At 42.2% G+C, this 15,030-nt stretch overlaps 1 protein-coding gene across 1 annotated transcript in view; it reads right to left on the reverse strand.

Moving 5' to 3' along the window:
• Nucleotides 1–539: 539 nt before the first annotated feature.
• The window catches only part of LOC124711717 (dehydrogenase/reductase SDR family member 11-like), a 63,746-nt gene continuing 49,255 nt past the window's right edge, over nt 540–15,030 (reverse strand). Inside the window, exons 4-6 of the mRNA XM_047241928.1 lie at nt 12,265–12,394; nt 9,273–9,419; nt 540–970 (exon numbers count right to left, since the gene is read on the reverse strand). Coding sequence (XP_047097884.1) covers nt 929–970; nt 9,273–9,419; nt 12,265–12,394 — 319 coding nt within the window. The 3' untranslated portion in view covers nt 540–928. The remainder of the gene's footprint in view (nt 971–9,272; nt 9,420–12,264; nt 12,395–15,030) is intronic.

Below are 15,030 nucleotides of genomic sequence, written 5' to 3' on the forward strand. Positions count from 1 at the left end.
TTACAATTATTCATGACGTCGCCCTTCCGGCTTATATCTTCTTTAATATGTGACTTAAGTACTGCATCTTTTCCAGTCAGTACAAACTTTAATTTTATTTATGTATTATATACCTAATATGTTTTAGAACAGTTAGTCTAATTCTGAAAACGACGCTCTTAGTAGCGTCGAAACCTGGTCGATTTTGACTTAGTATTTGCGACCGAGGGCTTATTTGTTTCAATATGGTTATTACCTTATTTTTTATGACATACTCCAAAGAAACTTCTAAGTATGAGGGAATATCTAAACGTTGAATAAGTATTACGCTGTTTTGATCATTAGAACTTTCGAAACACTAAAGGTTAGTGGACATTTATTGGAAACGTCTCATATGTTGAACAATTCGTAATAATTATAACAATGGAGAAGAGGGAAGGAATACAGCGAAGTAAACGAAAGGAAGGTTGACACTGGGGCTACAACTAACAAAAGAAATGGTTTTGCGACACTAATAATTAGCCAAGTAAGAAAATGAGTAATGCGTATCACACAAAGAGTAGAACCACATCACTACAATTTGTTTATTTCTTATACATTTGGGATTAATAATGCAATAGCAGGTTACAAAATAGATAAGATTTATAGAGAAACATTTTAGAACAGTTACCATAAAGTCAGAACAGCAGGGTATTCCTTCAGCCGTAATGTTAACTACTCTGTAGTCCATTTCTATTACTCCCTTTTACACTTTTATCTCTTCCGTATTTAATCAACACTTAGCATGAGATGGAGATGCAGTTAAACACGTCAACATTTTTTTCTTTTTATCTTTAAGCCCGTAAATGTGACTTGCGTAGAGTTTTAGCTGAAGGCAGATACATACGACCGTAGTTTCAGTGGCTTTGTCTGAAGGAGACAACATACGCAAGTCCTATTAAGCCTTTTTCTAGTACGGATTCCCCGTCGGACGTAGGATGATGTCATAAACCTGTAACATAAAAAACAAACAGTATTTGTATTTCATTGTTCAGTGTCAGAGAAAATTGAGAGAGTTTCTTGTAATACTTAGATAGCATTGTTTGTCTTGCTTAACGACGAAGAATGACAACTGTGTATCATGAGAATTTAAAACCAATAACACAATTCATGGAAACCTTTGTTTGATAACAGACATTTTGGTGAGCTTAGAGCCTTGCCTACGGGCAATCAGTAACTACGTAATGAATCAATCGTCTGAGGTAAATGAGCGAACAATCGGTCCCTAGCCAGCCTGAAACAATTTGGTGCCAAAGTTGATTTCATAACACTACTGACATCAGTCAAAGTGAGCTTTGTAGTTATTCTGTTCTGAGCAACAGATACATGCACGAGTCGTTATTTCTGTCATATTTGATGCGTTCAGTTCAACCTTCACTCGTGAATGACACAGGATTCAAAATTCGCTGTAGCAAAGAAAAAAACGAAATATTAACCCTGAATGTAAATGTTTCTGTACTAAAAATGCAAGAGGCCCTTATTCTCGCCACCGCAACGATTGGTAACAGTGTCAGTACTGCTGAGATACAGATGGAAAAGCAAATGTTAAAGCCTTGAACAGGCTCGTTTTCTTTGTCTTCGTACTCGAGAATAATGTTGTATTGGCCGTTGGCTGTGGAACAATAGCTACCATATCCCGTGTAATAGTCCTGCAGTTCCGCTACAGATTTTAGTGTCAAATCGGATAATGACTATCAAATAATTACCATTACTTGAATATCAGTTAATTAAGTCTTTGGACAGTTTACAATGAGAAGGGGAGAGGGGAAGCAGATCGTCACTGAAATTGTCAACTTTTAGAAGAGGAATAGTGTTTGAGCACTCTCAGTGGTAACCCAGCCACTACTTTCATACAGTGATGCATGTCAGAGCATCACATCACACGACATTCAAACAAAATTGTAAGGTTATCACATGGTACAGAAGGTATTAAGTTTCTTGTGGTTGCTGCTGTTTGCAAGAACTAGTCGTTAGTAAAAAGGCAACAGTAACCACTGAAGTTTATACCAATAATAACTTATTTCTTAGTACCTGGAAAACGCTTTACTGTGCAACGTAAGTGTAACGTAGTAACTAAAGAGTATAGTAACAGTTCACTTTTTGTATCATCAACACACCTTTAATTCATAAATTCAACATTTAACCTTTCTGTTCCGTGGTTGCTGTGGCTTCGTTAACAAGTACTTGTTAATTTAATATTCAAAGGTGGCACAATTAGCTCTGTAATGTGGAAGTTTAAGCAGTTTGTCTGGGCACTGTCCCTGAACCTGCGCTATGGTACGACGTTGCCGTAATATGTTGGTGCTTATTACATCCTAACTCTGCAACGTCGTTAGCCAAATAGTAGAGGGGAATATACATGAAACTTACAATCGAAGGGGGAATCTACAAAGCTATCTCTTGTGAAAGAACAGACATGTAATCAAGCAGAGTAAGTGCGCTGCTGGTCACCTTCACTGAATGACCAGTGAGTTTGAACACTGCGCACTATGGTAATACAGGGTGTTTCAAAAATGACCGGTATATTCGAAACGGCAATAAAAACTAAACGAGCAGCGATAGAAATACACCGTTTGTTGCAATATGCTTGGGACAACAGTACATTTTCAGGCGGACAAACTTTCAAAATTACAGTAGTTACAATTTTCAACAACAGATGGCGCTGCAAGTGATGTGAAAAAGATAGAAGACAACGCAGTCTGTGGGTGCGCCATTCTGTACGTCGTCTTTCTGCTGTAAGCGTGTGCTGTTCACAACGTGCAAGTGTGCTGTGGACAACATGGTTTATTCCTTAGAACAGAGGATTTTTCTGGTGTTGGAATTCCACCGCCTAGAACACAGTGTTGTTGCAACAAGATGAAGTTTTCAACGGAGGTTTAATGTAACCAAAGGACCGAAAAGCGATACAATAAAGGATCTGTTTGAAAAATTTCAACGGACTGGGAACGTGACGGATGAACGTGCTGGAAAGGTAGGGCGACCGCGTACGGCAACCACAGAGGGCAATGCGCAGCTAGTGCAGCAGGTGATCCAACGGCGGCCTCGGGTTTCCGTTCGCCGTGTTGTAGCTGCGGTCCAAATGACGCCAACGTCCACGTATCGTCTCATGTGCCAGAGTTTACACCTCTATCCATACAAAATTCAAACGCGGCAACCCCTCAGCGCCGCTACCATTGCTGCACGAGAGACATTCGCTAACGATATAGTGCACAGGATTGATGACGGCGATATGCATGTGGGCAGCATTTGGTTTACTGACGAAGCTTATTTTTACCTGGACGGCTTCGTCAATAAACAGAACTGGCGCATATGGGGAACCGAAAAGCCCCATGTTGCAGTCCCATGTTGCAGTCCCATCGTCCCTGCATCCTCAAAAAGTACTGGTCTGGGCCGCCATTTCTTCCAAAGGAAACATTGACCCATTTTTCAGATTCGAAACAATTACTGCATCACGCTATCTGGACATTCGTCGTGAATTTGTGGCGGTACAAACTGCCTTAGACGACACTGCGAACACCTCGTGGTTTATGCAAGATGGTGCCCGGCCACATCGCACGGCCGACGTCTTTAATTTCCTGAATGAATATTTCGATGATCGTGTGATTGCTTTGGGCTATCTGAAACATACAGGAGGCGGCGTAGATTGGCCTCCCTATTCGTCAGACATGAACCCCTGTGACTTCTTTCTGTGGGGACACGTGAAAGACCAGGTGTACCGCCAGAATCCAGAAACAATTGAACAGCTGAAGCAGTTCATCTCATCTGCATGTGAAGCCATTCCGCCAGACACGTTGTCAAAGGTTTCGGGTAATTTCATTCAGAGACTACGCCATATTATTGCTACGCATGGTGGATACGTGGAAAATATCGTACTATAGAGTTTCCCAGACCGCAGCGCCATCTGTTGTTGACAATTGTAACTACTGTAATTTCGAAAGTTTGTCTGCCTGAAAATGTACTGTTGTCCCAAGCATATTGCAACAAACGGTGTATTTCTATCGCTGCTCGTTTAGTTTGTATTGCCGTTTCAAATATACCGGTCATTTTTGAAACACCCTGTACTTAGTGACAACAATAAGCTCCGGTGTGGAACAGAATATGTTTACTATTAGTGGGTCACATAACATTGGGAAAGATGTAGAACTATGTAAGATATCTTTTTATTTAGTTGATTAATAACGCAACCAGCCACAAATACTGTTTAAATATATTATTTTAGTGCCATAACCTGTTTTTCGCTGCCATGCCCGTCTTCAGATGGCTAATATTTTTCGTCACGTATATGTTTTGATCAACAGCATTTCGTATGCTCCGCAGTACGTTTCAATAGATTGGCAATTTGTGTTGTGGTGCATGTGGTTTTCTAGATCGATGTGTATGTTCTTCAATTCCATCACAGGACACACAAGTGTATGGGTCCTGTGCTATGCTCAACACGCACTTTAAGAATATTATGAAGTGTGCCACAGAAATTTGTTTACCATGTGTGCGATGCGGTGGAATTCAAAAACGTACACTGATCTAGAAAACCACATGGACGACAACAACAGAACAAATCCCCATCCATCGGTAAGTATTGTAGAACTGACGACATGCTGTTGATCGAAACATCTAAGTAACGAAAAATATTAGCAGTCTGAAGATGGGAATGTCAGCCCGAAATCGGTTATGGCACTTAGACTTTGAAAAGTATTTTTTGCTGTTTGAGACATTCACCGACTACCGTTAATTGCTGCGGAGTTCACAAGATCCAGCATGGATAAAATAACTTCTTTTAATATACATTGAGTCTGACTACAACAGATTTTAATCTGTTCTAATTGTCTGACAGTTGACAATTAGTTGCTGGAGGAGAGGTTTAAAAATTTGACCTCACACAAAAATGACGGTAACACTATGGGGAAGTACCAAATTACATGGAAGGCTGCATGGAGAAAACTCAGCAAATTATCCTCATCTCGAGACGTAACGAATTCACCGTTGGAGAGAAAGTTCACAACATAATCAAATGAGCAACTGACGTTGCTTGTCAGAACAAGCAGCAAGGTGCTCAGAGTACAGATCGCCCCCACGATCAGCGAAGCGTGTGCCCTTTTGTAGCCGGAAGACCAAGTGCCACGAAAATTACCGGGTGGTTATATCTAAACTTTCCCTACGTAACACGTTATGACACGGAAACTTATTACCGTACAGGTACCATACTTGCTAGCATTAATGCCCAGAGTACTGGGTGCATGATATCCATGCGACACACCCGTCAACGTACAGTTCCAACTATGGCCATTAGGTGCCGTGATCAGCCATTGTGATTCATAGTCTCACACACCTGACCAATCGCAGTGCACATGTTGACGAGACAACATGAGCCTGGACAAAATGAGCACGGCATTGTTGCAGCTCTGTCATCAATACAACGGTAATGCTGCAGCTGCACTTCGAGAATATCGCTGACAAAGGATTACGGAAGGGTCCTCTCTCTCTCTCTCTCTCTCTCTCCACCTGCTGAGCGGATTGGCCCATGGTCCACTGTACGTAAGGTGCTTCGAACTATTCTCAAATGGTATCCGTACAGGATCCGTATCTTACAGCGGCTTGCACTATAGGACGCACAACGACGTGTTTATTTCGCTCTCCACTTTCCCGCAAGGATTGAAGTTGAGGAGGGCTGGCCCTGGACCCTCCTATGGACAGACGAAGCTCACTTTTCTCTGACGGGTCAGGTGAACGCACAGAATTACCGAGTGTTGTTATCTTCACCTCCAGTCACAATGCATGAAACCTGTGTAAGGTCAACGTGTCACTTCGCAGCAACGTTCATCATTGGCCCATTCTTTTTTCAACAGGCTGGCGCTCAAGTACCGAAGACATACAGTGTAACTGGTCAGCGTTGCTGTGATATGCTTCGCCATCATGTCATACTCGCCCTATAGGACAGACACACTGAACTCAACAGTTTTCATGCAAGATGGGACCCCATCGTATATTGCTCGTGAAGTTCACCTGCTTCTCCGAAACACATTTCGAAACTAATTATCAGCGTATCGTTTCCAAATGCTTGTCCGCCACGGTCACCTGTTCTCACTTCCCGTGATTGCTGGTTATGGGGCTACCTGAAAGAGAGGGTTTACCAGGCGAACATACACACATGTGCTGATCTGAAGCGCGGCATATCAAGAGAGGTAGCCAGCACACCTACGGACATGCTTCGTTCTGCTGTGCAGAGTGCAATCCTGCGCTTTCAGGCTCTTCTGGACTCTGGTGGGCACCATATTACACCCCCTTTTGTAGCAGTAATGGTACCGCTATGTAATGGTACGATGTACCGTAGCACCCCATTAAAAGTGTCTCAATTGAATTGATTCTCTTTCCCATGTCTTTGACATTAATACTACCTGTGGTGTCACCGCCAGACACCACACTTGCTAGGTGGTAGCCTTTAAATCGGCCGCCGTCCGTTAGTATACGTCGGACCCGCGTGTCGCCACTATCAGTGATTGCAGACCGAGCGCCGCCACACGGAAGGTCTAGTCTAGAGAGACTCCCTAACACTCGCCCCAGTCGTACAGCTGACTTCGATAGCGATGGTTCACTGTCTACAACCGTTCTCATTTGCAGAGACGACAGTTCAGCATGGCCTTCAGCTACGTCATTTGCTACGACCTAGCAAGGCATCATATTCTTCAAGAATGTATTCTGAACTGGTAATATTGTGAATTATGTATCGTCAAGAGCGACGTTCATCATTAATGGATTAAAGTTAAGTATCAAACTAATCACGTCCGCTTTCTGAATTCAAATTCCTTTTCATATTCCAGACCTCACGTTAGTCTAGTTCTTCCCTCCTCACGCCAGCCTGCGTGAGCTAAACCGCATGCATTTCGGCTCCCACTAGTAACGCGGTGTTGGCTCTTCTGCCAACCCAACACTACCAAGTTTGATCCTCGTGTGGTATTTATTTTCCGTGCCGTAACGTGTTAAATAGGGAAAGTTTAACTGTAACCAACAGGTACTTCTCCCTCCTCAAAACACTACTTTCAAGGAACTATACATGGAGGGGATGACAATGCTATGGCCAGTCTGACAAATGGTAATATCTATTTCACGAAAAAGCAGGGGAACAACAGAAACTTCCCACTCTTTGCATAAAAAAATGCACATTGAACGAAACAAGGTTCGTACTTGCCTAGATCAACGTTTCCTCGGTAGGTAAGTCTCTACGCGCCGAACTATGTTGAATGACCAAAATTTGAGAGATAACGGTCTGCACTATAGACTCTAGGCGTCAGATGTTTGTGCAAGAAAGGCAGTGGTGGTACAGCAACCCCTGCCCCTAGGTATGCCATGCGCCAGCGCTGTTCAGAAGAACTTCACGTGAGGCTGCATACTCACTTCCGTAACAACTGCCTGTCTCCCTAGTTCCGTATCGTTTCTAGAACGAAACCGCTTTCTTCTCCGCTCGGTTTTTATCGTTGGGCAGTGGTCGTGACGTTTTGTTTAAGTGCAAATGGATATCTCTGGAAGGATAGCAACTCTGTTCTTGCAAATCCAGCTGCGTAAATGAAGTTAACCACGTATGTCGTGTCGCGAATTCGCGTCATACCGAAGCGGCGCTAATAATTCGAAGGTTATCCGTTACTGAGCGCCAGTGATTGGAGGTGTAGCTTCCACACGAAGTTACCAACGATTCTGACACATGCTGTCCACTCCTTTGTACCGACACACACACACACACACACACACACACACACACACACACACACCATTTACCCCATTTACGAATTTAACGTAAGAATTAATCATATCCCATTGCATACTAGAACGATTGTAACTTACCTCATGGAGGATTTGTTAATGATACGTTATGTCATTTTTTACTCCAATGAGTGCATAAAGTAATAACCAAAAATAGTAGTCAAGGTCATTGTAAAGATCTGTTCAAAACACTGGGAATTTTAACTGTTCCATGTGAATACATTTACCAGTCAGTTGCACACATCAAAAATGACAACGGTAATTACTTCACATACAGCTCTGTCCATGACCATGCAAGGAGAGAGACTCAACGTACATTCACCAAGAAAAAAAAGAAACATAAAACTCGAAACATAAAACTCGAAACATTTTCCACCAAGGAATAAAACTGTACAATAAATACCGAAAGAGATTAAAGAAATTGCAAAAATACACTTATTTAATAAGGCAGCTAGAAAGTACTTGTTATGCAATACATTTTATACACGGATGGATTACTTAGTTGATAAAGTCATACAAATAAAAATGATTATAAAATATGTAACATTCCACATAACACCTTCACATTGTTTTTTCCTTTTTTCCTTTTTAGTAATACTTACACCCAAGCTATGCATAGCACAATACCAACACCTCTTCCTCTCCCTGAGCTCAAGCATTACATTATTTAATAAGTTATTTGTAAAAAAAAGTATTGTATACCAGGAGTAAATCTAGTGGTTGTTTCTAACTAGAAGTCAGTAAATGTGTGTATACGAATTAGCGTATTTCAAATTGATCTACATTTGTAAATACTTTGACATGTCCTATATCCTTTAAAAAGAGATAAAGCCGCTACTACTACTACTACTACTACTACTAAAATTGTCATAAAACAAATTGCAAGTCAGATGAATTCGCAATTGCGACCAATGGCTACAACCAGCTGTAGAATGGAATGACAATGAAAATTCGTGCCTGACCGGGCCTCGAACCCGGATTTCCCGTTTATCGCGAGAGGTCGCCTTACCGTTAGGCTATTCGTGCACGTCTCACGGCCAGAAGGTCTATAACTAAATCCAGTGTTTTAGGTTCAGAATCTCGCGTAAATATTGTCACAGATGTGACATACCGAGTTACACCCAACATGTGTAATATACTCGTACCTTAGATATGAGTATGTACAAGATTTCACTACCGGTTACAAAACTTTTTAAGATTTTCTTTAAAGGTGAAATTTGGTCAGTTATTAAGGGGTCAATGTGTATTCTAGGATATTTGTGCTGCCTTTCTGCTGGCACCATCTTATACAGCTTAAGGATAAAATTTGATATACCAGCGCGTGTACAGATGCATATGAAGTCACTACTGCCGCCACCGTCCCACTTAGCTCGCAAACTTAATGAGAAAGGAAACCGGTATTAGCGTAAGAGGTACCAACCGCAAAGCATCGTACAATGGCTCGCGGAGCGCATGTGTAGGTGGAGAAGGCAGAGCTGGTACGAGGTATAGGAGTGGCTTACCTGCACGCGTGGGTGCTGGGACAGCATGTAGATCGCAGCTTCTGCAACGTCTTCTGCTTCCATATAATTCAGCTGTTTATACAAGTCTTCCGTCCAGTTGGTGGTATTAGTGAGGATCTCCGTCTTCACCATTCCTGGGGATATTTCCTGCACGGAAGGCAATATCAGTGTAAATGAGTGTGTGTGTATATCTCCATGATCATAATTCACAAGAGAAAAGATTACTGAGGTAAAATTAAGTCCGGAAGAATAATTGATTTGCCTTTCTTCTCTAAATTAAGCTGCTTTCACTCAGTAATTAACTACGTCAATCACTAAGATCATTAAAGTAAATCCAAGACATGACGAAGAATAGAAACTAGATGTGCGAATTTCTTTGGAATAAACCGCGAGTCTCAGCACATTCTACATCCTTAGTCACCTAAATAGGCGAACCTTTCACAGCTAACTTTTCCCCATTTTAAATGGAAGTAACACTGCTGTATAGAATTGAAGGACGGAAGTAATTTTCGTATGCAGTGTGACTGCCACGTAACGTCTCAATAAAACTTTGACCACCCACAAGAAGAACCCTTATGGTGTAATACGGAAGCTAACAAATGAGAAACAGAAAGGACACATTTAAAAACAATAATTGCAAATAAGTCAGATGGTCCTCTAGACGTTACAAAGCACTCCGTCTTCAGGTCACAAGTGGCCCATCGGGACCATCCGACCGCCGTGTCATCCTCAGCTGAGGATGCGGATAGGAGGGGCGTGTGCTCAGCACACCGCTCTCCCAGTCGTTTAATGGTTTTCTTTGACCGGAGCGGCTACTATTCGGTCGTGTAGCTCCTCAATTGGCATCGCGAGGCTGAATGCAACCCGATAAACAGCAACAGTGCCTGGCGGCACGGATGGTCACCCATCCAAGTGCCGGCCACAGCCGACAGCGCTTAACTTCGGTGATCTGATGGGAACCGGTGTTTGCTGGTTGGTTTGTGGGATTAAAGGGACCAGACTGCTACTGTCATCGGTCCCAAGGACAACACAACACCCAGTCCTTGAGCGGAGAACGAAATGGGGTTTACCTGGAACAATAGGATGAGTAGATAAAACATTCTTTCGTTTGTGTAGTTCCCATTATATTCAATAAAGAATTGTTGAAGAAAAAATGTGGTGCATTACTTTTTGGGAAACCCTCGTACGTAGAACAATTCTGGACGCACCCTCATATGGTGAGTGGCGGAGACGTGTAATGTTGCCAGGAACATTGTTGAACATGGTCGTTTTGGTGAGCCCGATGTCTGAAACATGGAAATGTTTGTCTTCCATGGCGCATTGCACGCTGGACAGCCGATAATCTCGCATTCGGGAGGACGACGGTTCAATCCCGCGTCCGGCCATCCTGATTTAGGTTTTCCGTGATTTCCCTAAATCTCTCCAGGGAAATGCCGGGATGGTTCCTTTCAAAGGGCACGGCCGACTTCCTTCCCCGTCCTTCCCTAATCCGGTGAGACCGATGACCTCGCTATCTGGTCTCCTTCCCAAAAACCAACCAACCAACCGCCGATAATGCCCTGCATACTACACAGCTCCTCTACTGCCTCAGCACGCACGGGCACTGGCCAGTGTTCCACACTGAACTGAGCGGCGAACTATGTGGGATCCAGTAGAGGAAGCAGATGGTGTGAACACATCTACATCCCAGCAGGGTCGCCAACGGAAGATGTACCACTTCCCGTACGTCACCATACAGTACTTTAGTGGACCGCAACGTCGATCTACATGGACATCTACATGGTTACTCTGCAATTCACACTTAAGTGCCTGGCAGAGGGTTCATCGAACCATTTTCATACTACTACTCTACCATTCCACTCTCGAAAGGCGCGTGGGAAAAAGTAACACCTAAATCTTTCCGTTCGAGCACTGATTTCTCTTATTTTATTATGATTAACATTCCTCCCTACAGAGGTGGGCGTCAAAATATTTTCGCATTCGGAAGAGGTAGTTGGTGATTGAAACTTCGTAAATAGATCACGCTGCAAAGAAATCGCTTTTGTTTCAGTGACTGCCACCCCAACTCGCGTATCGTATCAATGACACACTCGCCCCTATTGGGCGGTATCACGAAACGAGCTGCCCTTCTCTACACTTTTTCTATATCCTCCGTCAATCCTACCTGGGAAGGACCCACACTGCGCAGCAATATTCCAGCAGAGGACGGACAAGTGTAATGTTGGCTGTTTCTTTAGTGGGTTTGTCCCATCTTCTGTGTGTTCTGCCAACGAAGCGCAGTCTGTTTCGCCTTCCCCACAATTTCATCTATGTGGTCTTTCTAATTTAAGTTGCTCATAATTGTAATTCCTAGGTATTTGGTCGAATTGACAGCCGTAAGGTTTGTGCGATTAATCGTATACCCAAAATTTATCGGATCTCTTTTAGTACCTGTGTGGATGACCTCGCACTTTTCTTTGTTTAGTGCCCATTGCCACTTTTTCCATCCTACAGATACCGAAACAGTTTAGTACTCTTTCTTTTTCTTTATTAATGGGTATGGTGTGTGGTCCATTATTTTCCTGATGCTTCTCCACTTTCGCTACCTGTTCCACATTGCCAGCTCATACTGTCGATCTAGGACCACACCCTTTGTGTCATCTAAGTGAAGACATTCAGCGATAGAGGACTTTGTAATGATTAAGGGAGATGTGGCTACGAGGGGTCCGCAAGGTACCATCCCCAGTATCCCCAATAATCAATTTCGTAACACCGGTTACAGTTCATGTCTCGTGCACTGCACATCTGATCCTTGTCAGTATGATGTTTCACCACGATACTGACAGAAGCATGCACTAGATGCATTGACACCCATTACAGCTTTAATACTGGATCAGCGCAGCATCAAAGGTAACTGTAGGCGTGATTTTTGGAATATACTTATACATTATAACAAAAGGCGTATATTACAAAGATGAGAACAACATGGAGTTCTATGACGAACTCAGCTCACCCCAACACGGATGTTGCTCTTCCTGGCGACGAGGTCCTTTCTGAGGCCTTCCAGGAGAACCCGCACTGCATGCTTGGTAGCGGCATACATCGCGGTGTCACTGTTAGCTGGCGGTGTGTGTCCCCAAAGACTGGAAACAGTTAAGTCTGCATCACATTTTCAGCAGCACACGTACAGGCTTTTAATTCAGTTAAATATATTCCACTGAAATCAAGAAGGACGATGAGGCCCCTGATATATTTAACTGGTATGTACGAAATGCTTCGGCAGCGTCAAACCATTGTATACAGTGACACGGGTTATGGAAGCAGCAAATAACGTTTCTATTAATATTAATATTAATTTAATACTATGTAACGTTGTTTTCTCCAAGCACCGAGAGAAAATTCAGCTGGAACATTTATAGCGAAAAACTGATGCAAAAAATTTGAAGTAGGAAACTTTACAAACAGTATCGAAACACAGCAAATTACAAAAAATGATAGGAAAGATTTGAAAGGTATTTACATGTGAGCAGGCTACTCAAAACATTGAAACAATAATTTCACCCACTTCGGACTTTAAAACAATTCTTAAATTTTCATCAGAAAAGGCTAATTTTCCCAGATTTGGTTTAAGGAGGACGAATTACATATGTTATGCCTCAGAGGTCGATAAACTATTCATCAAGCATGTTTGGGAAATAAAAGCTTTTCTCTCTGAGACTCCTTTGTAGTCTCGAGTCTTGGCGACTTTCAATGGAGGCACTTTATTTTCAGTCTTTTGAACATGGCTGCACTACAGCTACGGTTACACAACAGCAGGTGTAACAGACTACCAACCAGTTGCAATAAACGGTCATTTTCAAATAACGCTTAGCATGGTTTCGACTGATTTAAACTCGTCTCCCTCAGAAGGACACTGTTTTAGTATTTTCAACTTTGTGTCCATATATTTGGAAACAACCTTAGATACCGTGGCAGGCAGAAACCACCTATTCGAACTCGTTGCTTTAGTGCAACCATGTTCAAAATGTTGAAGTTCCTGCCTGACAAGGTGTGTAAGGCGGTTTCTACATATCTGGACGTCAAGTTGAAAATGGTTGAATACTTTGTCCTTCTGAGGAAGACGGATTTAAATCAGTCAAAATCATGGTAAAGGTTATTTGAAAACCACCATTTATTGCACCTGGCTGGCTATTACACCTGCTGTTGCTTTCAGTCGTTTTAAGTGGAACGTAACACCGTTCAGCTGCTTTTCCATCGCTCATTTAGTTAGAGTCGGTGCAGAGAAAGCAAGTTGCTGAAGTGTCTTTACAAACGTGTAAAACAAATCTGAAGTTTTATATTGGGAAAGTCGATGTGTTTCCACCACGCCTTCCTCTGTAACGTTGCCTATCGCTGTTACTAAACCACAATGCAATAAATCCTTTATATCCGAAAGTGATTCTTCAAGATTTGTTCTGTGAAACTTAACAGTTTTTGCTAAAATGTGAATGAATGATTAGACTTCTTTGACTATTACGTTTATTTCCCTATCAACCTCCGCTATAGACAGGGGAAAAGCAGTTGACTTCAGATAAAGTGAAGAAGAACAAAAAAGAAGCCCCTAAGTAAATCGTGGTCAACAATCACCAGAAAGAATGTCGAAAGAAGTTTGATACTGAAGTATTGAATATAAATTTCAGGTTTTGAGGCTGTTGAAACGATAATGAATACCACAATAGGCAGTTCGCGAGAACTTTACACACTCAAGAAAGCAATCACAGAGGTTAGACAAACCAAGGTACAAAGGAAGCAAATATTTCAACAGATCAACGAAAAAAGGGAGTACAAATCAGTCACTCAGGAATGAAAATTCTACGAAGTGCAGTGAATCTGAAGTTGCATAGTTGGAGGAGAAATCGTGAAGCAAACCAGAAAGAAATGATCGTCTGAAGGACCGATTCAGCACACCAGAGTCAAAACAGCCTTCAGTAAAAGGTAACGTGAGGGCGTCAACACGGAGACTACAAGAGGAAGGCGACTGTTAAACGGTAATAAATCGAAACGGTATGTTTGGAATATGTACAAGGATGAGGGACTGTTTGGCGACAGGATATAAGAAACGCGTGTCAATTTGAGACATCAAGTTTAGTATTAGAGTGATGAGTTTGACAGTTTGGAAAACCTGCTACCAAATAGGGCAGTTGGCGGAAAGTGAGGAACAGTTATTGATATTGGTTTGGAAATTCAATGTAACCAGATACATACCATCTGACTTATCACCCGCACAAGCACGAAGTTAGCAAGGACAAATGTGTCCAGAATTACACCGTCAGCTTGACAGTTCATACATTTTAGTTGCTGGGAAGATGGTTACCGAAGAATAGATGGCCTCCAGTTTGGATTCATGAGAGTAAGGGCACGAGAGTGGCAGTTCTGACTATGCTAAGAGAGGCAAGGCTTAAAATATCAAGACGCTTTCTTGTGGTTCGTTTGGAAAAGCGTTCTATAATACAAAAACGTGAAAGGTGTCAAAGTTTCATAAAAAATGTTTAGTTGTACATCGTAAGGACTGACAGTAATGCACAGTAAGTGCACGAGTATAAATACCTTAGGCAAGAACGCTACAGTTCTCTCCTATGGTGTAATATGTTTAAGAAGGAAGGAAAGTAGTAATAAAGTAGATTTATAAGCGAGACTGAACTTCATGATAACGATCATAATCATCGATAACGATGCTATCATCAATGAAAGAGGAAGAATTACAGTACAACGGAATAGAATGCACAGTCTAATTATCTGA

Source organism: Schistocerca piceifrons, chromosome 8 (assembly GCF_021461385.2).
Source record: "Schistocerca piceifrons isolate TAMUIC-IGC-003096 chromosome 8, iqSchPice1.1, whole genome shotgun sequence".
NCBI lineage: Eukaryota > Metazoa > Arthropoda > Insecta > Orthoptera > Acrididae > Schistocerca > Schistocerca piceifrons.